The 22,540-nt window shown below is 39.8% G+C and overlaps 1 protein-coding gene across 1 annotated transcript in view; it reads right to left on the bottom strand.

The window, feature by feature from the left end:
• The window catches only part of glod5 (glyoxalase domain containing 5), a 20,739-nt gene extending 3,654 nt beyond the window's left edge, over positions 1–17,085 (bottom strand). The window contains exons 1-2 of the mRNA XM_061927937.2: positions 16,970–17,085; positions 11,110–11,259 (exon numbers count right to left, since the gene is read on the bottom strand). Of these exons, the coding sequence (XP_061783921.1) occupies positions 11,110–11,259; positions 16,970–17,026 (207 nt within the window). The 5' untranslated portion in view covers positions 17,027–17,085. The remainder of the gene's footprint in view (positions 1–11,109; positions 11,260–16,969) is intronic.
• Between the last annotated feature and the right edge of the window lie 5,455 nt (positions 17,086–22,540).

Raw genomic sequence — 22,540 nt, 5'->3', positions numbered from 1 at the left:
TGAGAGAAACCAGCACGGACACATAGAGCAGGCAAGTCATTGTTGTGACTGCTCGAAGAAAACAACATCCTAATCTATGATTTGACTCCCTCGAATGGCCTTGACGCTATCCGGAACAGACTGCTCTGAAAAACACCCCCGAGCACACCTCAACGATGGACGCTTTTGACCTCCCTTTTTCTCAACAACACCTGGCGTCGAACTTTGAGATCAACCCCAGTCCACAAAACATTTCAACATCACACCCAAGTTAATTGGGCATACATGCACGCACGCACCGCCCCTTGCTCAACCAACGCCTTCACCACTGCTTAATTCCTGGGGTTATGGATGGCCAGTAGCGCTTTATAGCAGCAGGCCGGCCTCCAGGGCCCCAAACCCCCGCCCCCCTCTGTTGCGAGTTGTTGTGATTATATGTAACATGTTTATGTGTGCTATGCTATGTGAGGTTTTTCCCCTTGGACTCAGTCTGGAATCTAATTTTTTTTTTTACTCTTCTCCCCTTTCCCAATATCACCTTTTTCCCACCTTTTTTAAGGAGCGCCCGTAAGTGGCTGATCCGTTGGCGGTCCCGTCTTGTCTCCCTGTAAACGTATGTCTGCTCTTAGTGGGACTGTGCCGAAAATGAAATTTCAGTGCTTATGTGTCTTGTACATGTTAAAGAATGGACAATAATAAAGCATCTGGATCTTGAAATATAATTCACTTCACTGTTGTTTTTGTTTTTTGTAAGGTGCCTAGGGCCAATTACAAATTAGCCCACAGGCCACAGATGGCCTTTGTGGCGCACTTTGGGTACCCAAGCTGTACAAACTAACTGTTTATGGCCACTATAGTCTGAGTACTGTAGTAGATTTGTTCATCCTATGGTTACATACGGGACATGAGTCACATGGTTGTCTTATGTCAGCACCTGAAGTAATAAAGTCAGTTGTTCACCTGGCGAGTTTTTCCTGTGTAATAAAGAGAGGATAAACAGGGAAGACTTTTAGCTATATTACTGCCTTTGCACATGTCAATGTTTAGTTTTTTTTTATGCAAAATCCGTACTTTGGAGCAATGTTCACAGACTCTCGTATTTGGCTTGTTAAGCTTCCCGTCGCAGGTCAGCAATAATGGTCGTGGTTGAGGAAAGAGTTGTTTGATGTTGGATGCTAGAATGCATTTTTCTGCTTGTCATGCAACACACGCTTGCGAGATGAGCGGTTGTAGTGTCTGGCCGTGCTCGGGGTGTGTGGCCGCTAGAGATGCGCGGATAGGCAATTATTTCATCCGCAACCGCATCACAAAAGTCGTCAACCATCCGCCATTCACCCGTCCTAACATTTAATCAAAATCAATCAATCAATCAATCTTTATTTATATAGCCCTAAATCACAAGTGTCTCAAAGGGCTGCACAAGCCACAACGACATCCTCGGTACAAAACCGCATCCGCCCGTTATTATATATCTAATATAGACGATGCAAGGCATTAGTGAGGTTATAAAGCTTTTGCCTGTTAAAGAAAGGAGACTGATCCAATGCAGCAGAGACATTCGCGTGCCACGCTGTCACGGCCCAGACGCACACCAGTGCGCAATCATCTAGGAGCCGCGCTGAGCGCACCTCCAAGCGCGTGGAGGTGCGATGTCCCTCGCACCCGCGGCGGCTCCACCCGGGCTCGCGCCCGAGGCTTCAGCGCGCACCGCGGCGGCCATCCTACTCGTCGCGGCCTAGCCCTCGCGGCTCTCGCTGCCGGCGACGGCCGGGTATGGGCCCGACGCTCCAGCGCCATCCATTTTCAGGGCTAGTTGATTCGGCAGGTGGGTTGTTACACACTCCTTAGCGGGTTCCGACTTCCATGGCCACCGTCCTGCTGTCTATATCAACCAACACCTTTTCTGGGGTCTGATGAGCGTCGGCATCGGGCGCCTTAACCCGGCGTTCGGTTCATCCCGCAGCGCCAGTTCTGCTTACCAAAAGTGGCCCACTCGGCTCACCAGGGTGAGCCCCACCTCTTTCGTGAGCGCACTGCGCGCGGAGTGACCCCTGTTACGCGCCCCCGGCAACGGGGGTGGCGGGCAGGTAAGCTGCGTGGGCGGAGCGCGCGGAGTGACCCCTGTTACGAGCCCCCGGCCACGGGGGTGGCGGGCAGGTAAGCTGCTTACCTGCTGCGCGTGACGCCGGCCGCGGCGAAGGCGGACGAGGCGGGGTGTCGGTGCGGTGGGCGCGGTGGTGACCCTGGACATGCGTCGGGCCCTTCTCGCGGATCACCTCAGCTACGGCTCCCGGTGGGGCCCTTTCGGGGGAAGGGGGCCTCGGTCCCGGACCCCGGCGAGGCGTCCCTTCTCCGCTCCGTAAAAGTGTCCATCTCTTTTTTTTTTTTCTTCTTCTGTTGTGGCATATGCTGCAGGTGCCTGCTCGTTTTTCGTATGTGGGTAACAACATTTAACTATGTATATATATTTCCGAATTGGTTTAACTGCCACCCGCCTGAATCTATTTAAAATCAAATTTTTTTTTATTTCAACCGCCCGACCCGACCCGCGGATAAAATCAAATTTTTTTTTTTATTTCAACCGCCCGAACCGCGGATAATCCGCGGATAATCCGCGGACTCCGCGGTTATGTCCGCAAACCGCGCATCTCTAGTGGCTGCGGTGTCGAGAGCGGCGGGATGTGAGGCTGAAGAGAGAGGCAGAGGCGTGCGGGTGTGTTCATGGGTTAAAATGTGTGTGTGTTGGCGGGTCAGTTGGCCATATTAATACTTTTTTTCCCCTAATATTTTCGCAGGCCCTGCGATGAGTTGACGACTTGTACAGGGTGTACCCCGCCTTCCGCCCGATTGTAGCTGAGATAGGCTCCAGCGACCCCCCGCGAGACCAAAAGGGACAAGCGGTAGAAAATGGATGGATGGATGGATGGATATTTTCGCAATCAAACGATAGACTCCCAAAGATTGACTGGTCGATCGCAATCGACGGGTTGGCGACCCCTGAACTTATTGAAATTTAATAAATTAGTGGAGTATAATATCTTAAAAATCATGTACAAAGCACATACAAACTTTATACCAAAACAACATAATTGTTAAAAGTGAAAGTAATTATAATCTAAAAGGAACTCACTGAGATATTTAATACATTGAGATTTAGAACAGTGACAATGGAAAGAAGCATTTCCATCAGAGGAGTACAAACTTGATAGTGGAACAAAACAATGTAAATCTATTTCTGTATTTAAACAAATGTAAAATTCATGATGATGAAATTATATTATTTGGAGTAAATTATTGTTTTCATGTTTGTTTATTAAATATTTCCTTAAAAAATATAGTTGAAATTTAGTTGTGTGTATAGGGGGGCAACATTCTAAGTTTATACATACTTCCTTTTACTTCTTTTCATTTTTGATTTATTTTAATACTATGTTGATTTTTATCTTTACCTTTAATGAATAAAATGCAATGCAAGAAGTTGAAAAAGTGAAAATTGTCATGTCTGTGTAATCATGCTTTGTCTTAGTCATGTTTTGTTTAGTTATTGGACTCTTTAGTTTCTGGCTGTTCACTCCCTTGTCTTGTTTCCATGATTACCCCATTAGTTTCACCTGTTCCACGTTTGGACTCATTGTGCACTCTTGTTTGTCACCATAGCAACCCATTAGTTTTCACCTATCACGTCACGCACCTGTTTCACGTTTTGAGTCACGCACCCGTTTTCGTTAATCATGTCTGTAGTATTTAAGTTCAGTGTTTTTTCTGTCATGACATGGACCAAGGCGTGGTTTGTTCTCCCGTGGTGCAAATGAACATTTGGACCAAACATGGCGTGAAGGTGAAGGCATTATTTATTTAAACACTATAACTACAAAAAGAAACTAAAGGCGCGCACAAGGCGGAAGTACAAACTTGACAAATGAAACCAAATACTTGCACGTGGGCAAAAAAACTAAGGACATGAACAAAAGTCGCTAACTGTGGCATGAATAGAAACAACTTACTTGGACATGGCATGAAGTGCGCAGAGGTAAACAAAGTGTGAAGCAGAGAGTCTGGGGTATGATGTCGCCAGCAAGACAAACTGAAAACACTGAACTTAAATACTAGACATGATTAACGAAAACAGGTGCGTGACGTGACAGGTGAAAACTAATGGGTTGCTATGGTGACAAACAAGAGTGCACAATGAGTCCAAACGTGGAACAGGTCAAACTAATGGGGTAATCATGGAAACAAGACAAGGGAGTGAAAAGCCAGAAACTAAAGAGTCCAATAACTAAACAAAACATGACTAAGACAAAGCATGATTACACAGACATGACAAAAATAAGTTAAATTAGCACAAACATCTCATTATTTCTCCCCTATGCAACGTTAAGTTGGATATTGTTCGTACTAATGCTTCCATAATTTGTATATGTTCGTTCTGTCAAAGAGGCACTCATGTTTTTGTCTCACAAAACAGCAATCAAGCTCCTCATGCATTTCTCCAATTGCTTTGAAAGTACACTATACAGTTGAGAGCAGAACAGCAAGTCTATCTTTAATAACATCACGACTGCTGCTCTATACGTGCCTTTAAACGTTTTCTCAAAAGGATTTCAGAGGAACGGTTCATAGTTTGCCAAAGTACCACTTCAGTGTACTGCTGTGTGTTTTTATAAAGCATGTTTATGATTTGGCAATGGAGCATTTTGCTTTTTCAAATCCATTAGTAGTTTTGGGTAGAAACCTGTCATTTATTTTCTTTTTCTTTGCTTGCTATGTGGTACGGTAGGAGGGTAAACGTAAAGAGTCATTTATTGAGTCATATGTTGGGCAAAGCTCCACTGTAGTGCTGTGCACAGCTGCTTTGGCCTTTTTGGCATTTGCCCTGCAATAATGACACAATTTTGTAACAATTACAATCTCAGAAAAAGCATAAATACAATGTTTAAAGTATGGGCCATATTTGTCAGACATAAGGCGCACCGGATTACGAGGCGCACTGTTGATGACCGGGTCTATTTTCATACACAAGGTGCACCAAACTATAATGCGCATTAAAGAGGTCCTATTATGATTCTTTTTTCCAACATTTAAAACACTTCCTTGTGGTCTACATAGCATGTAATGGTGGGTATTTGCTAATCACACTTCAACTACGTCTTCTTTGTTGAAGTTTTCAGTGGCCTAGTGGTAAGAGTGTCTGCCCTGAGATCGGTAGGTTGTGAGTTCAAACCCCGGCCGAGTCATACCAAAGACTATAAAAATGGGACCCATTACCTCCCTGCTCGGCACTCAGCATCAAGGGTTGAGATTGGGGGTTAAATCACCAAAAGTGATTCCCGGGCGCGGCCACTGCTGCTGCTCACCGCTCCCCTCACCTCCCAGGGGGTGAACAAGGGGACGGGTCAAATGCAGAGGACAAATTTCACCACACCTCGTGTGTGTGTGACAATCATTGGTACTTTAACTTTACTGACATGCATAAGTTAGAACTATACACTACTTTGTATAAGAAATGGCAACAGCGGAGGATGAAGACTTGAGGCTGTAATTGCTGCCAAAAGTGCATTGACAAAGTATTGAGCAAAAGGTCTGAATACTTATGACCATGTGATTTGAGTTTTCTTTTTTAATACTTTTGTAAACATTTCTACATTTCTGTTTTTTTTTCTGTCAAGATGGGGTGAGTGTACAATAATGAGAAATATTGTGTTTTCTTTAGCAAATGGCTGCAATGAAATAGAGTAAAACATTTAAATGGGTCTGAATAATTCCCATAACCACTTTTCATACAGTATAGTGTAGGGATGATGTTTGAAAAGAAATTATCGAGTTCGAGCCTATAATCGAATCCTCTTATCGAACCGATTCCTTATCGATTCTCCTATCGAGTCCAGATAGGTTGTTGTATATGGAAAAAAAACACACAATATTTGGTTTAACAAAAGCTCACTTTTATTATATAAAAACAAAATAAAATCTAATAAATAAATAAATAAATAAATATTGACTGTTGTTAGTTACCCAAAGTATATTAAGTGGGATTTTTCAGAAAAACAAATACATACAGTAACACAAAAACAACCTGTCTCTGTGATCACTATAGGTGTATAAAAAATAATATAGTGTTAAATAAAATCAGTCCCTTGGGCACAAAACTGAAAATAATACAGCTCTCCAAAAAGTGCACTTCTGCTGCTATTTGACATAACTGTTTGTTATGATGCTTTGACATTTTTGCACTTTATTTCTTTTTTGAAAGAAAATTCTATGAAGAGAAAAGTTGTTTGCAAATGTGGTTACAATGCTAAAAAATGAAAAGTTAAAGCTAAAAAAAGAAATACACTTTATTGGAGTTAACATTATTTCTTTATAGGGGGAAAGATGTGATGTTATGAGCTAGGGAATATAACAACTACACTACCCAGCTTGCAACGGGAGTGACGAGCATGCGCCGTAGCCTCGAAAAGTGTTGTTGCATGTCGTCACCCGGCAGCTAAGAATGAGGTTATGAGCACGCTGTGAAAGTAAACGTCAAGAACTCAGCCAACACGCCTTGTCTGCGTAATTTATAATTAGACAGACAACACATATACAGTGTGATTTTGTTTTGTTTACAAGGAAAGAAAAACAAAAGTTAAAAAAGGGAGATGTGTTGTATATGTATGTGCTGCGGTTGCTTTAAGAACGTTGCGACAGCTGCCGTAAAGGAGGTGGGTTGCTAGCCTGGTTGCTATGTTTCCGGTTGGTCGTAAAAGTGTTCGTCATGTGTTTGCACCCTGCTAAAATCTCTCAGTAAAGTTATTCATTGGATTATACCTTTTGTTTTGAACTTTATTACACCTTGGAGCGTTTTTTCTGGTCCATTGTTTTTCCTGCTTTCGCTATCTGCGCCTAATGACTGAGCTACATGACGTCATTTCTTGTGATGTCCCACGGAGCATTTCTGGAGTCGGAATTCGAATAAAGAACCAACTCTTTTTCTTTACTATAGTGGTCTCGATAACGGGTACCGGTTCTCAAAAAGGTATTCGAGTCCGAGGATTCGGTTCTTTTCTTATCGAACAACCGGGAAAACCGGTTTCAAGTATCATCCCTAGTATAGTGTATAGCAGGGGTCTTCAACGTTTTTCAGGCCAAGGCCCTTAAACTGATGAAGAAGACTCTCTACTTTAGTGGTGTCAAAAATGTGGCCCGGGGGCCATTTGCGGCCCACAGCATCCATCCATTTTCGACCACTTGGGGTCGCTCGAGCATATCCCAGCTGCACTCACATTCACACACTAGGGTACATTTAGTGTTGCCAAACAGCATGTTGTTGAAATGAAATCTAACCACAAAACAGTAAATATCATACTTGCCAACCCTCCCGGATTTTCCGGGAGACTCCCGAAATTCAGCGCCTCTCCCGAAAACCTCCCGGGGACAAATTTTCTCCCGAAAATCTCCCGAAATTCAGGCGGACTCAGGTCTCGCTAACCCACAATATAAACAGCATGCCTGCCCAATCACGTTATAACTGTAGAATGATGGAGGGCGAGTTCATGGTTTCTTATGTGGGTTTATTGTTAGGCAGTTTCATTAACGTCCTCCCAGCGCGGCAACAACACACAACAACAGCAGTCTAGTTTTTGAATACCGTAAAGCAGTTCGTCTGCCGTAAACAGCAATGTTGTGACACTCTTAAACAGGACAATACTGCCATCTAGTGCATTTGATGAAAGCACTTTTGTGCGTGCCACACAGCAATGCATCTTCAGAGAGGGTGTTCAGCATGGTTTGAAAAATAGTGACAGAGAATAGAACAAGGATGGACAATTCAACCCTTAACTCAACAATGAGTAGATGAGTGTTATGTGTGTGTATATGTGTAAATAAATGAACACTGAAATTCAAGTATTTATTATATATATATATATATATATATATATATATATATATATATACACACATATATATATATATATATGTATATATATATATTTAGCGTGGCTAAAAGGGGAGGAGTATATTTACAGCTAGAATTCACCAAGTCAAGTATTTCATATATATATATATATATATATATATATATATATATAGCTAGAATTCACTTATATATATATATATATATATATATATGAAATACTTGACTTGGTGAGTTCTAGCTGTAAATATACCCCTCCCCTTTTAGCCACGCCCCCAACCACGTCCCCGTCCCACCCCGACCACGCCCACCCCCCTCCCCCCACCTCCCGAAATTGGAGGTCTCAAGGTTGGCAAGTATGGTAAATATGTTAGTAAACAGAATAAGAATCTAAAATGTTGATACTAATAACATGCTCTGTAATCTACAACACAAACCTGACACAAAGTTTTGTCTTTAAAAGTTTGTTTTCCAGTTTTTTTCTTTTTAAAATAAAACATATTAAAATGGCTCCCATAGCATGATTTGACTTTTCAGTATCCCTTGGAGGAAAAAGTTTGGACCACTTATGCAATCTATTTATGCATCCTATATAAACAGTTTGTATTAAAATAGTTCTAAATATACCCTGTTATTGTGCAATACAAAGATAAGTCAATAATACAGTACATAAAGTTTTTTTTTTGCACACATGGTAAAAGTCAAATTTTAACGTTGATTATGTACATTTATTAGGAAAACATGTCAGTTATGACAAGCAGAAAAAGTGTTGTTTAGTGCAACTATTTTCTATGAAATACGCATTAAGGCTATAAAGTGTGTAATATAGCTCAATGATTAAAATAATCGATAGCTGAACGCAAAAGATGAATACCGTATTTTTCGGACTATAAGTCGCAATTTTTTTCGTAGTTTGGCCGACGGTGCGACTTATACTCAGGAGCGACTTAAGTTTGAAATTATTAACACATTACTGTAAAATATCAAATAATATTATTGATCTCATTCACGTAAGAGACTAGACGTATAAGATTTCATGGGATTTAGCGATTAGGAGTGACAGATTGTTTGGTAAACGTATAGCATGTTCTATATGTTATAGTTATTTGAATGACTTACCATAATATGTTACGTTAACATACCAGGCCTATATGACGTATACTTATTCAGCCTGTTGTTCACTATTCTTTATTTATTTTAAATTGCCTTTCAAATGTCTATTCTTGGTGTTGGGTTTTATCAAAGACATTTCCCCAAAAAATGTGACTTATATATGTTTTTTCCTTCTTTATAATGCATTTTCGGCCAGTGCGACTTATACTCCGGAGCGACTTATACTTCGAAAAATACGGTAGATAATATTATATTCATGTTTTTCTTTCAAACCTGCAAGGTACTAAGAGTTGGGTGGCCATGCCACTGCTATTTCTATACCACACTACTGTGTTGGTTTAATGTTACATTTTGCGGAAAAATTGCAGGGGGAGTTTAAAAAACCAAAAAAAGAAAAACAAGTAATTAACCAAAAATGTCCCTACCCCCCTGCTCTCTGTGGTCCCGCTCCCCTGTTGTTGAAGACCTCTGGTGCAGTTATTCTAAAAACTGTAATACGGGTACCACTAAAAGTCTGTAAATATGTACTGTATATGGGGTATCATTGTTGATGTTTGTGCATTGTGTGTAATGTTACGGTCCCCAAAAATATTAAATATACTTGTTAAATAAAACCTCTGCCTTGTTTTTAAAGGGGAACATTATCACAATTTCAGAATTGTTAAAACCATTAAAAATCAGTTCACAGTGGCTTATTATATTTTTCGAAGTTTTTTTCAAAATTTTATTCATCACGCAATATCCCTAAAAAAAAGCTTCAAAGTGCCTGATTTTAACCATCGTTATAAACACACGTCCATTTTCCTGTGATGTCACATAGTGAAGCCAACACAAACAAACATGGCGTAAAGAACAGCAAGCTATAGCGACATTAGCTCGGATTCAGACTCGGATTTCAGCGGCTTAAGCGATTCAACAGATTACGAATGTATTGAAACGGATGGTTGTAGTGTGGAGGCAGGTAGCGAAAACGAAATTGGAGAAGAAACTGAAGCTATTGAGCCATATCGGTTTGAACCGTATGCAAGCGAAACCGACGAAAACGACACGACAGCCAGCGACACGGGAGAAAGCGAGGACGAATTCGGCGATCGCCTTCTAACCAACGATTGGTATGTGTTTGTTTGGCATTAAAGGAAACTAACAACTATGAACTAGGTTTACAGCATATGAAATACATTTGGCAACAACATGCACTTTGAGAGTGCAGACAGCCCAATTTTCGACAATTAATATATTCTGTAGACATACCCTCATCCGTGCTCTTTTCCTGAAAGCTGATCTGTCCAGTTTTGGAGTTGATGTCAGCAGGCCAGGGAAGCTAGGGTCGATATTCTTCTCTTGATCATCTTCGGTGGCATAAGGGACGGTGTGAGCCAAGACATCCAGGGGGTTTAGCTCGCTCGTCTGCGGGAACAAACTGCCGCCATTGCTTGCCGTGCTACCGAGGTCCTTTGTCCCTGAATTGCTCACACACTCCTGCAGATTCAATGGGGGTCTGGCGGCAGATTTCTTTGACTTTATCGTTGGAAATACATCTGCTTTAAGTGTCGCAGGATATCCACACATTCTTGCCATCTCTGTCGTAGCATAGCTTTCGTCGGTAAAGTGTGCGGAACAAACGTCCAATTTCTTGCCACTTTCGCATCTTTGGGCCACTGGTGCAACTTGAATCCGTCCCTGTTCGTGTTGTTACACCCTCCGACAACACACCGACGAGGCATGATGTCTCCAAGGTACGGAAAACAGTCGAAAAAACGGAAAATAACAGAGCTGATTTGACTCGGTGTTTGAGAAAATGGCGGATTGCTTCCCGATGTGACGCCACGTTGTGACGTCATCGCTCCGAGAGCGAATAATAGAAAGGCGTTTAATTCGCCAAAATTCACCCATTTAGAGTTCGGAAATCGGTTAAAAAAAAAAAAGGTATTTTTTCTGCAACATCAAGGTATATATTGACGCTTACATAGGTCTGGTGATAATGTTCCCCTTTAATGAAGACTTGGGCCTACAACGCTACTTTAATATTGGTGCTTGAGGACCACTGGTCTGGTGTGTAATGCGCATGTCCAAACAAAATGACTGCAACTAAAGAATATTCTTGTCATAGTGATCAATACCTTGAAAGTAACGACCTCCATGCCCAGAGTTGATGTGTAGAAGTCGATGGTTTCTGACACGCTTTTCACAGTCAGCACCAAATGGTCCACATGACTTACTTCCACTGGACATGTTGCCTTCAATCTAACACCAGTTTGAAAGACAGAGGTCTGAAAGACACCAACCATTACATCAATAGGTCAAACTAAATGGTAACAGTAGAAGAGAAAGTCAAACACAAATACAGATAGACAAAGTAAATATTGAAAGGGTAAAAGAAAACATATTTTAAGGTTTAATAATAGATCCATCCAACCATCCATTTTCTACCGCTTGTCCCCTTTGGGGTGGCGGGGGTTCACTGGAGCCCATCTCAGCTGCATTCCGGCGGTAGGCGGGGTACACCCTGGACAAGTTGCCACCTCATCGCAGTAATAATAGATGATAAAATGAATTGGAAATCTCATGTAAAAACTATACAACAAAAAGTAGCAAGGAACACATCAATAATGAATAAAGCAAAATAGACCAAAAAACACTTCATATTCTCTACAGCTCACTAGTCTAACCATATCTGAGTTATTGTGTAGAAATATGGGGAAACAACTTCATTCACTAACTGTGTTACAAAAAAGATCAATTAGAATAATACATAATGTTGGCTATAGAGAACATACAAACCCATCCATCCATCCATCCATTTTCTACCGCTTATTCCCTTCGGGGTCGCGGGGGGTGCTGGAGCCTATCTCAGCTACAATCGGGCGGAAGGCGGTGTACACCCTGGACAAGTCGCCACCTCATCACAGGGCCAACACAGATAGACAGACAACATTCACACTCACACTCACATTCACACACTAGGGCCAATTTAGTGTTGCCAATCAACTTATCCCCAGGTGCATGTCTTTGGAGGTGGGAGGAAGCCGGAGTACCCGGAGGGAACCCACGCAGTCACGGGGAGAACATGCAAACTCCACACAGAAAGATCCCGAGGCCGGGGTTGAACTCACGACTACTCAGGACCTTTGTATTGTGAGGCAGACGCACTAACCCCTCTGCCTTTTATTTATTAAATCACATTATTAAATTCAACTATTTGGTGCATTTGCAAACAGCTAAAATGATGTACAAAGCAAACTATAACCTGCTACCCAAGAACGTACAACAATTCTTCTCAACAAAAGAGGAGAAATATAACCTTAGAGGAAAATCTAATTTAAAACATTTGTATGCTCGTACAACACTTAAAACCTTTAGTATATCAGTATGTGGAATTAAATTATGGAACAGATTTACCAAAAAAATCAAACATAGCACCAATATGATTCAGTTTAAGAGACGGTTCAAACTACAAGTGTTCACAAAGTACACAGAACAAGAATTATGAATTTTCTCTACAGAATCTCCTCTCTGGTCAACAAAAGCACCATGAAGATTCTAGCGGGAACTCTAATTCAACCCTTTTTCGATTACGCATGCACCTCCTGGTACCCCAGCACCTCCAAAACCCTCAAATCAAGACTCCAAACATCCCAGAACAAGCTAATCAGGTTACTTTCAGACCTCCACCCCAGATCACACCTCACTCCTAACCACTTCTCCAAAGTGGGCTGGCTCAGGGTGGAGGACAGAGTAAAACCACTTGCACTGAGCTTAGTCTATAAAATTCGCTACACCTCCCTGATACCGAAGTACATGTCAAACTACTTCCAGAACGTAAATGACCATCATAACCACAACACCAGGGGGAGCTCCACAAACCACGTCAAACCCAGATTCCATCTAACAAAGGTCTTAACTGATTTTCCTTCTATGCCACATCAATATGGAATGCACTCCCAACAGGTGTAAAAGAAAGTGCATCTCTATCCTCCTTTAAAACCGCACTAAAAGAACACCTCCAGGCAGCCTAACCCCCACCCCCCACCAAATCCCACCTCCCCGGATTGTAAATAATCAAAATGTATATACTTTCTGAGCTCACTATGTTCACCGCTCGCTGTACATATCCTACGAAGTGAGACCTACACTGCTACAATGTCCATTTCTCAGATTATATAATTGTCGATGACTGAAATATGCTGATAGCAACCCAACCTAACCCCGCCTCCACATCCCACCCCACCGGATTGGAAATAATTCAATGTATATACTCTGATGATTAACTTGTATGATGACTGTATTATGCCGATAGTATATATTTGTACCATGAATTGATTAACGTGGACCCCGACTTAAACAAGTTGAAAAACGTATTCAGGTGTTACCATTTAGTGGTCAATTTGTACGTAATATGTACTGTACTGTGCAATCTACTGACTAACTAGCAATCAAACTACTTCCTTTACGTAAATGACCGCCATAACCACAACACCAGGGGGAGCTCCACTAACCACGTTAAAACCCAGATTCCGATCTAACAAAGATCTTAACTCATTCTCTTTCTAGGCCACATCAATATGGAATGCACTCCCTACAAGTGTAAAAGAAAGGGCATCTCTATCCTCCTTCAAAACCGCACTAAAAGAACACCTCCAGGCAACTTCAACCCTAAACTAACACCCTCCCTTCCACATCCTACCTCACCGGATTGTAAATAATCAAATGTAGATACTTATTCTTATGCTTTCTGATCTCTCTCTCTCTCTCTATGTCCACTACTTGCTGTACATATCCTACCAAGTCAGTCCTACACTGTTCCAATGTCCATTTCTCTGATGATGCAATTGTTGATGACTGAAGTGTTGATATCAACCAAACCTAACCCCCCCCCTCCATATCCCACACCCCGGATTGTAAATAATGTACACAACTCAATGTACTGTATATACTCTGATGATTATCTTGTGTGATGACTGTATTATGATGATAGTATATATCTGTATCATGAATCAATTTAAGTGGACCCCGACTTAAACAAGTTGAAAAACTTATTCGGGTGTTACCATTAAGTGGTCAATTGTACGGAATATGTACTGTACTGTGCAATCTACTAATAAAAGTTTCAATCAATCAATCAATCAATCAATGCCAAGAGCAGTGGTTCTTAACCTGGGTTCAATCTACTGATTGATTGATTGAACTTTTATTAGTAGATTGCACAGTGAAGTACACATTCCGTACAATTGACCACTAAATGGTAACACCCAAAAAAGTTTTCAACTTGTTTAAGTTGGAGTCCAAGTTGATTCATGATACAGATATATACTATCAGATACATACCATCATCATAATACAGTCACCACACAAGATAATCATCAGAGTACTGTATATACATTGAATTATTTACATTATTTACAATCTGGGGAGTGGTATGTGGAGGTGGGGTTAGGTTTGGTTGTTATCATCACTTCAGTCATCAACAATTGAGAACAGTATTGTGATGATAGTATATATCTGATAGTATATATCTGTATCATGAATCAACTTAAGTGGACCCCGACTTAAACAAGTTGAAAAACTTATTGGGGTGTTACCATTTAGTGGTCAATTGTACGGAATATGTACTTCACTGTGCAACCTACTAATAAATGTCTCAATCAATCAATCAAACAGAGAGAACAGAGAAATGGACATTGAAACAGTGTAGGTCTGACTTGGTAGGATATGTACAGCAAGTAGTGGACATAGAGAGAGAAGAAGGAGATCAGAAAGCATAAGAAAAAGTATATACATTTGATTATTTACAATCCGGGGAGGGTGTTAGTTTAGGGTTGAAGTTGCCTGGAGGTGTACTTTTATTGCGGTTTTGAAGGAGGATAGCGATGCCCTGTCTTTAACACCTGTTGGGAGTGCATTCCATATTGATGTGGCATAGAAAGAGAATGAGTTAAGACCTTTGTTAGATCGGAATCTGGGTTTAATGTGGTTAGTGACGCTAATAAAAGTTTCAAACAATCTACTAATAAAAGTTTCAATCAATCAATCAATGAACATCTTGAACCCTTTTTTTTTGTATTCAGAAAAATATTATTTATGTATTTAATATTTGTATGCTTACTATGGTATATTATTTATTTATTTGTTCACTGTTATTTTCAGAGGTGGGTAGTAACGCGCTACATTTACTCCGTTACATCTACTTGAGTAACTTTTGGGATAAATTGTACTTCTAAGAGTAGTTTTAATGCAACATACTTTTACTTTTACTTAAGTATATTTATAGAGAAGGAACGCTACTTTTACTCCGCTACTTTTATCGACATTCAGCTCGCTACTCGCTACTAATTTTTATCGATCTGTTAATGCACGCTTTGTTTGTTTTGGTCTGTCAGACAGACCTTCAAAGTGCCTGCCTTACTGGTGACGTTTCACTTCGTTCCACCAATCAGATGCAGTCACTGGTGACGTTGGACCAATCAAACAGAGCCAGGCGGTCACATGACCTGACTTAAACAAGTTGAAAAACTTATTGGGGTGTTACCATTTAGTGGTCAATTGTACGGAAGATGTACTGTACTGTGCAATCTACTAATAAAAGTTTCAATTAATCAATCAAAAGTGTGAAGGAAAAAAGATACTTTTTTTATTTCAACCGTACATCCCGTCAAAAGCCTAAAGACTGACCGCACATGAGGACGTTCCTGTCTTCACAATAAAAGTGCCGCTCCGTCGCGCTTGCACTTTCAAAATAAGAGTCTCCGAAAGCCAGCGCAAACAAGCTAGCAAGCTACGGAGTTTGCCGCCAATATATTTCTTGTAAAGTGTATAAAAACGAATATGGAAGCTGGACAAATAAGATGCCAAAAACCCACCACTTTCATGTGGTATTAGACAGAAAGGAGGAACTTTTCTTCTACTCCATTTGAAAACGTGGACGTTATCATCACTACTGTCTTGATTCCAATCAATGCAAGTCATCAGAATCAGGTAATACACCAACTTATATTCTTGTCTTCATGAAAGAAAGGAATCTATATGTTAAACATGCATGTATATTCATTAAAACACCTTTATCATGTAAACAAAAACAGCAAAATAAATAAATATAAATTATATACTGTATATATCAATGTATGTATATGTATATATATATATATATATATGATATGGCCCTGCGATGAGGTGGCGACTTGTCCAGGGTGTACCCCGCCTTCCGCCCGATTGTAGCTGAGATAGGCTCCAGCGCCCCCCGCGACCCCAAAGGGAATAAGCGGTAGAAAATGGATGGATGGATATATGATATGAGTGTGTATGTTACTCATCAGTTACTCAGTACTTGAGTAGTTTTTTCACAACATACTTTTTACTTTTACTCAAGTAAATATTTGGGTGACTACTCCTTACTTTTACTTGAGTAATAAATCTCTAAAGTAACAGTACTCTTACTTGAGTACAATTTCTGGCTACTCTACCCACCTCTGCTCATCAGTTACTCAGTACTTGAGTAGTTTTTTCACAACATACTTTTACTCAAGTAAATATTTGGGTGACTACTCCTTACTTTTACTTGAGTAATAAATCTCTAAAGTAACAGTACAATTTCTGGCTACTCTACCCACCTCTGGTTATTTTACAGAGAACAAGGAAATGGGATACAATTGCTATGGAATGAAAAGGGGTTGGATTAAATAAACTCTGTTTCTTCCTACTCCTTTTCGGACGTGCTGTAAGGAAACAACAGGAATTGTGTGATGCATTACATTGTATCGTACGTACGTTCGAAATAAACTGAACTGAACTAAATGTGTCATTATACCTGAGGGTTAGCAATGTAGCATGTAGACGAGCCCCGCCGCTATTTACTTGAATGCACATTTTAATAAATGAGGTCATGTATTCGGCGAAAGTTCGACAGACACGGTGGCTTTTAATGTCGTCTTTCAACAAGACGACCAGGTCTAATCTGCAATAAATGTTCACCATGATATACATTACCTGAAGTGTAATCTTCTGGACGGTCCAAAGGCAACTGCCGGCTTTTCGAAGTGCCATTTTGGTGTGGCGCAACCACTTCCGTGTTGGTCCACTTCACCGCAGCGAGGGGAAAGGTAACACAACATTACTGTGTAGTTTTGTTTAATAATGTTAGGGTTGCTCAGAATATGTTCGTTTATTTTGCTCGACATTCATTCAATAACCCTAAAACAGTGGTTCTTAACCTTAATGGAGGTACCGAACCCCAGCAGTTTCACACGCGCGGTCACCGAACCCTTCTTTAGTGAAAAATAAATTATTTTTTATTTTTTTTCAAATTCAAGACAAAGTTGTATGTTTTTGGTAACACTTTAGTATGGGGAACATATTCTAAGTAACAAAGACTACATTTAGAGTTATTTGGACACTAGGGGAACATATTCTAAGTAACAAAGACTTAATTTAGAGTTAATTGGACACTAGGGAACATATTCTAAGTAACAAAGTCTAAATTTAGAGTTATTTGGACACTAGGGGAACATATTCTAAGTAACAAAGTCTAAATTTAGAGTTATTTGGACACTAGGGGAACATATTCTAAGTAACAAAGTCTAAATTTAGAGTTATTTGGACACTAGGGGAACATATTCTAAGTAACAAAGTCTAAATTTAGAGTTATTTGGACACTAGGGGAACATATTCTAAGTAACAAAGTCTAAATTTAGAGTTATTTGGACATTAGGGGAACATATTCTAAGTAACAAAGACTTAATTTAGAGTTAATTGGACACTAGGGAACATATTCTAAGTAACAAAGTCTAAATTTAGAGTTATTTGGACACTAGGGGAACATATTCTAAGTAACAAAGACTTAATTTAGAGTTAATTGGACACTAGGGAACATATTCTAAGTAACAAAGACTACATTTAGAGTTATTTGGACACTAGGGGAACATATTCTAAGTAACAAAGACTTAATTTAGAGTTATTTGGACACTAGGGGAACATATTCTAAGTAACAAAGACTTAATTTAGAGTTATTTGGTTAGGCTTAGGGTCAGGGTTAGAGGGTCAGGGTTATAATAAGGCCATGCAGAATAAGGCATTAAGAAGTACTTAATGACTAGTTAAGAGCCGATATGTTACTTCTTTGCATGTTAACAAACAACTAATTAATGGTGAGTATGTTCCCAATACTAAAGTGTTACCATGTTTTTTTACTGGTGCATAAAATGAACCGTGCATGAACATCACCTTGTTCAAAGAACAAAACCAACACAGTGCATAAACTCACAACAAATTACACACCTGCAAATCAGTCTGACTTCTGCTGTTGTCGTATCCGTAATACGGTGAAAGGGAGAAGTTTGTGTTTACACGATGAGTCGGGTGTGTTTTGACCTCCGCCGAACCCTTGAGGCCGACTCACCGAACCCCTATAGGGTTCCATCGAACCCAGGTTAAGAACCACTGCCCTAAAATACACCACTTATTGATTGGCTTCGAAAATCAGTTTAGATAGGTGACAACATGGCGACGTTGACATGTGACGTTAGCGATTCATCATCTGGGAAATTGGTCAAATCTTCCGCAATATTGTTGTTGATTCCTAATTTGTGAGAGGTTGTGACGTGTTGAAGAGCATGTTGGGTTGGACTCAGGAAGACACATTGAGGCACGTTTTCCCTGAGTCCTACCGGCAGGGAGTTCTTTAGGGCAGTCGGTCCCCAACCACCGGTGCGGGGACCGGTACCGGGCCGCAGAAAAACATTAAATAATTTATAAAGGACTGCATTTTCTCCGACTTAACTTTGGCCTGTCCCACAAGACCAGACGAAGGGTGTCAAACTTGTTTTCATTGAGGGCCACACCGCAGTCATGGCTGGCTCGATATGTACCTCGCTGTACATATCCTGCGAAGTGAGACCTACACTGTTACAATGTCCATTTCTCAGATGATAAACTTGTATGACGACTGAAATATGCTGATAGCAACCTAACCTACCCCCCCGGATTGTAAATAATTCAATGTATATACTCTGATGATTAACTTGTATGATGACTGTATTATGCTGATAGTATATATTTGTACCATGAATTGAAAAACTTATTCGGGTGTTATCATTTAGTGGTCAGTTGTACGGAATATGTACTGTACTGTGTAATCTACTAATAAAAGTTTCAATCAATCAATCAATCAATGCCATTGAATAGAGGGTTGCTTGTAACAGTAAATAATTAATTTGCCTATGAATTTAAATATATTTTAAAAAAAATTCTTACGTAAGGTTTTATGGTGGCTTTTTTAAATTATTATTTGTACAACATATTATTGTAAACAGAAATACAGTACCGCTGTTTAATTTTATTTTGGCAACTCAGCTGCCAGTTTTTTACCATAATAAAATGTGGTACCATAAAACCACCAACCGTGGATTTAAACAAAACAAAACTGACAGCTCAGTCGACAGAATTTTACTGTAAAAAAACAAACATATGTCGTTTATTTTTCAACTTACAAGTAATATGCTGTTAAAAAAAACTCCCTAAATTTTACAGTAAAGTCTATTGGTCATTTTTATAGTGTACAATTTGATGGATAACTTGCTTCGAAACCATAAGTTAACAGATAATTAAGTATTTATTTGGATTTTGACCAACAAAGTTAGATAATATATTTTTTTGCAATATTGGACACAATTTCTTTTCCCTGTCAAACTAGAAAAAAAAAAACCTAATACCTTTAGTAAGAAAATAAGAAGGTAAAGAAATAAAATATAAGGTTATTTTATTGACACGTTTCCAGGCTTTTGATGTGGAGGGCCAGATCTGGTCCACAGGCCTTGAGTTTGACACCTGTGCACTAGACACACCAATGAGCTTGTTTAAAGTTAAAGTTAAAGTACCAATGATTGTCACACACACACTAGGTGTGGCGAGATTGTTCTCTGCATTTGACCCATCACCCTTGATCACCCCCTGGGAGGTGAGGGGAGCAGTGGGCAGCAGCGGGAATCATTTTGGTGATTTAACCCCCAATTCCAACCCTATAAATGTACAATAAAAATCCTCATAGGAAGTTGCAATTTGTTATAACTTTGTGACATGATACAATGCACATTAATAAAAATAAATATAAATGTAACAGATTGTATTCCATCAGCATTTCATTGCAAAGAAACAAGCCCAGGGTTCCCACTAATTCAGCGTTATAGTGAGTTGTATTTTTTCACAAGTGGGAAGCCGGTCCCTGAAAATATTGCCTACAATAAACCGGTCCGTGGTGCAAAAAAGGTTGGGTACCACTGCTCTAGAGGATAATATAAATAAATGGCCATGATCCAAAGACAGCAACCAATCGTCCCATGGTAAAATCACCTAAATAGTTTCCACAGAATTGATACCTTCAATGCTTAGTAGCATAACAACTTGTTTAATTCAGCGGTTAGTCTCCCTTAACACCCATTCATATTGGGTGGGTCACAGAACAAGGCCAAGCATGGCCCCAAAAAGGAACAGTTTATACAGAAGTTTATAGAATTCAACAGTGACAATCTTGCATTCATTTTTGTTGTTGGTCTGCAAAAAGCAAAGTGTAATAACCGTGCCATGGATGAGGGACAAGTAATACGCCACAGGATGAAAACACAATGTCCTCTTCATCCTGTAGACATGTGTTCTTGTTAATTAACAGTGCTGTAAAAAATAAGTCACATAATCTACACACATTTAAAGATGCAATGCCTTCATCTAGGATTTCAGCTATTAGTCAATGGTTTTCATAATAGCTTACGTTTATATAATTGTTCATGTACTTTTGCATGTATTGCACTGTTATGGACAGTCGGTGGTCAAACATCTTGACAATAAAGACAAAAGTGCAATGGTGAGAGTCATGATTTTTTCACTAATCTTAATTTTGTTATTAAGGAGGCATTTATCCTAATAGTGTAATCTCAATGTCATCCTTTAGCATTTAAACTGTCAAAACAAATACATTTAATCTATAAGCGCCTTTCGAAAAGCCCAAGGACACTTTACAAGATACAGGTAAAATAACATAAGACAAAAAATGGACAGTGTAGAAGCATTCATGAGTATGTGGGTTCTGAGTCTGAATTTGAAGGCGTGAAGAGCGTTAAATATTTTGAATGTCAGGTGGTAAAAAGTTCCAGTTTAGTGGACAGATGAGACAGCAAAGTCTCATGTGTAGGTCAGACAAGGAAGGAAGGAGAGGTGATTATGTAAATGGGTTTAAAGGTATATTGGGGTTTGTGGTCAATTAACTGCCTGACCGAGAGCCAATGAAGTTGCTGTTATGAACCGGGCAGTTAAGGAGCTTGGACTTTTGGGGCAGACCAAAGAGTGAGTTGCAGACTGAACTAAGATGGAGGCAGTGTGGACAGTGCCGATTTAATGTTTCGAAAATGGAAGCAGGCAGAGGGGGCAATTGGAATGACAGTTTGCTATCAAAGATGACACTTAGACCCTTAACCAGAGAGGCGGGAAAGACTAAAAGCTGCCAATAGAGTGAAGCTATCAACTTAGGGTTGTGATGATTTTGTACCAATGAGTTGAGTTTTATCACCATTTTGGCTTGATGGTCATCTAGAGGTGGGAATCTGTGGGCACCTCACGATTTGATTAAAAATCAATTATTGATGCATCTTCAATTTATATATATTGATGGTTTTACATTTTTCGCTTCACTAAATACGCGTTTATCTCTTGCAACTTTTAAAAACAGTGCATTTGTAATAAGAAACAGTTCAATTTATTCCCCCACTTATTAAACTAATGGAAATGTGTGCAAAACTGTAACATAAGTGCCCAAAAATAAAGGAGCTGGTCAGATCTCTGAGGTGGCTCGCTACAGCCAGCCACATTTTAGAACTGTTTGATTAACTTTATTTACAATAAATAAATCAATTGACATTTACTAATCAATTTTATAATCGTCCATGTTCTAATTGTGATGCATCTAAAAATCGATTATTTCCCCCACCTCTAGAGTCATCAGTGTAGCAGTGGAAATGGATGTTGAATTTGCACAAAATATTGCCAAGTGGGAGAAGGCTGGTGGGACCCAAGACCGAGCCTTGGGCCACACCTATAAACGTTGAGGGGTCGGACTTGGAAGATTTAAGATGTATGTAGGGAGATAGGTCGTCTAAATGTGGAAATGAAGTCGACTAGCAATAGATCAATCGGGAAAAAAGGATTGTTTAAATTTTGTACACAGAAATATAATTACCAAGAAAATATTTTGGCCATGTTACTCTAATAGTAGTAAAAAAAAGCTTTAAGAGGGGTGCAGGGGGTAATTACCATGCCTACAACAATATATCAACCCAACATACTACCAAAAACTGAGACATACCTAGTTCGTAACATCAATGTAATTAGATTTCTTTTAACAGCCAAAGGTATATTTATCCAAAGGTGACTTGCTTTTTCCTGAATAACCTACTTTATAAAACAATTTTATTACACAGCTATATCATGCCATAGTGAACAAATATGGCTGTATACATGTCACATGAAATGGCAAACTGACACTGTCCCAATTGACTCACACACACTGATACCAGC

Source organism: Nerophis lumbriciformis, linkage group LG35 (genome assembly GCF_033978685.3).
Source record: "Nerophis lumbriciformis linkage group LG35, RoL_Nlum_v2.1, whole genome shotgun sequence".
NCBI classification, from domain to species: domain Eukaryota; kingdom Metazoa; phylum Chordata; class Actinopteri; order Syngnathiformes; family Syngnathidae; genus Nerophis; species Nerophis lumbriciformis.
This window is presented reverse-complemented; position numbering and strand designations above follow the sequence as displayed.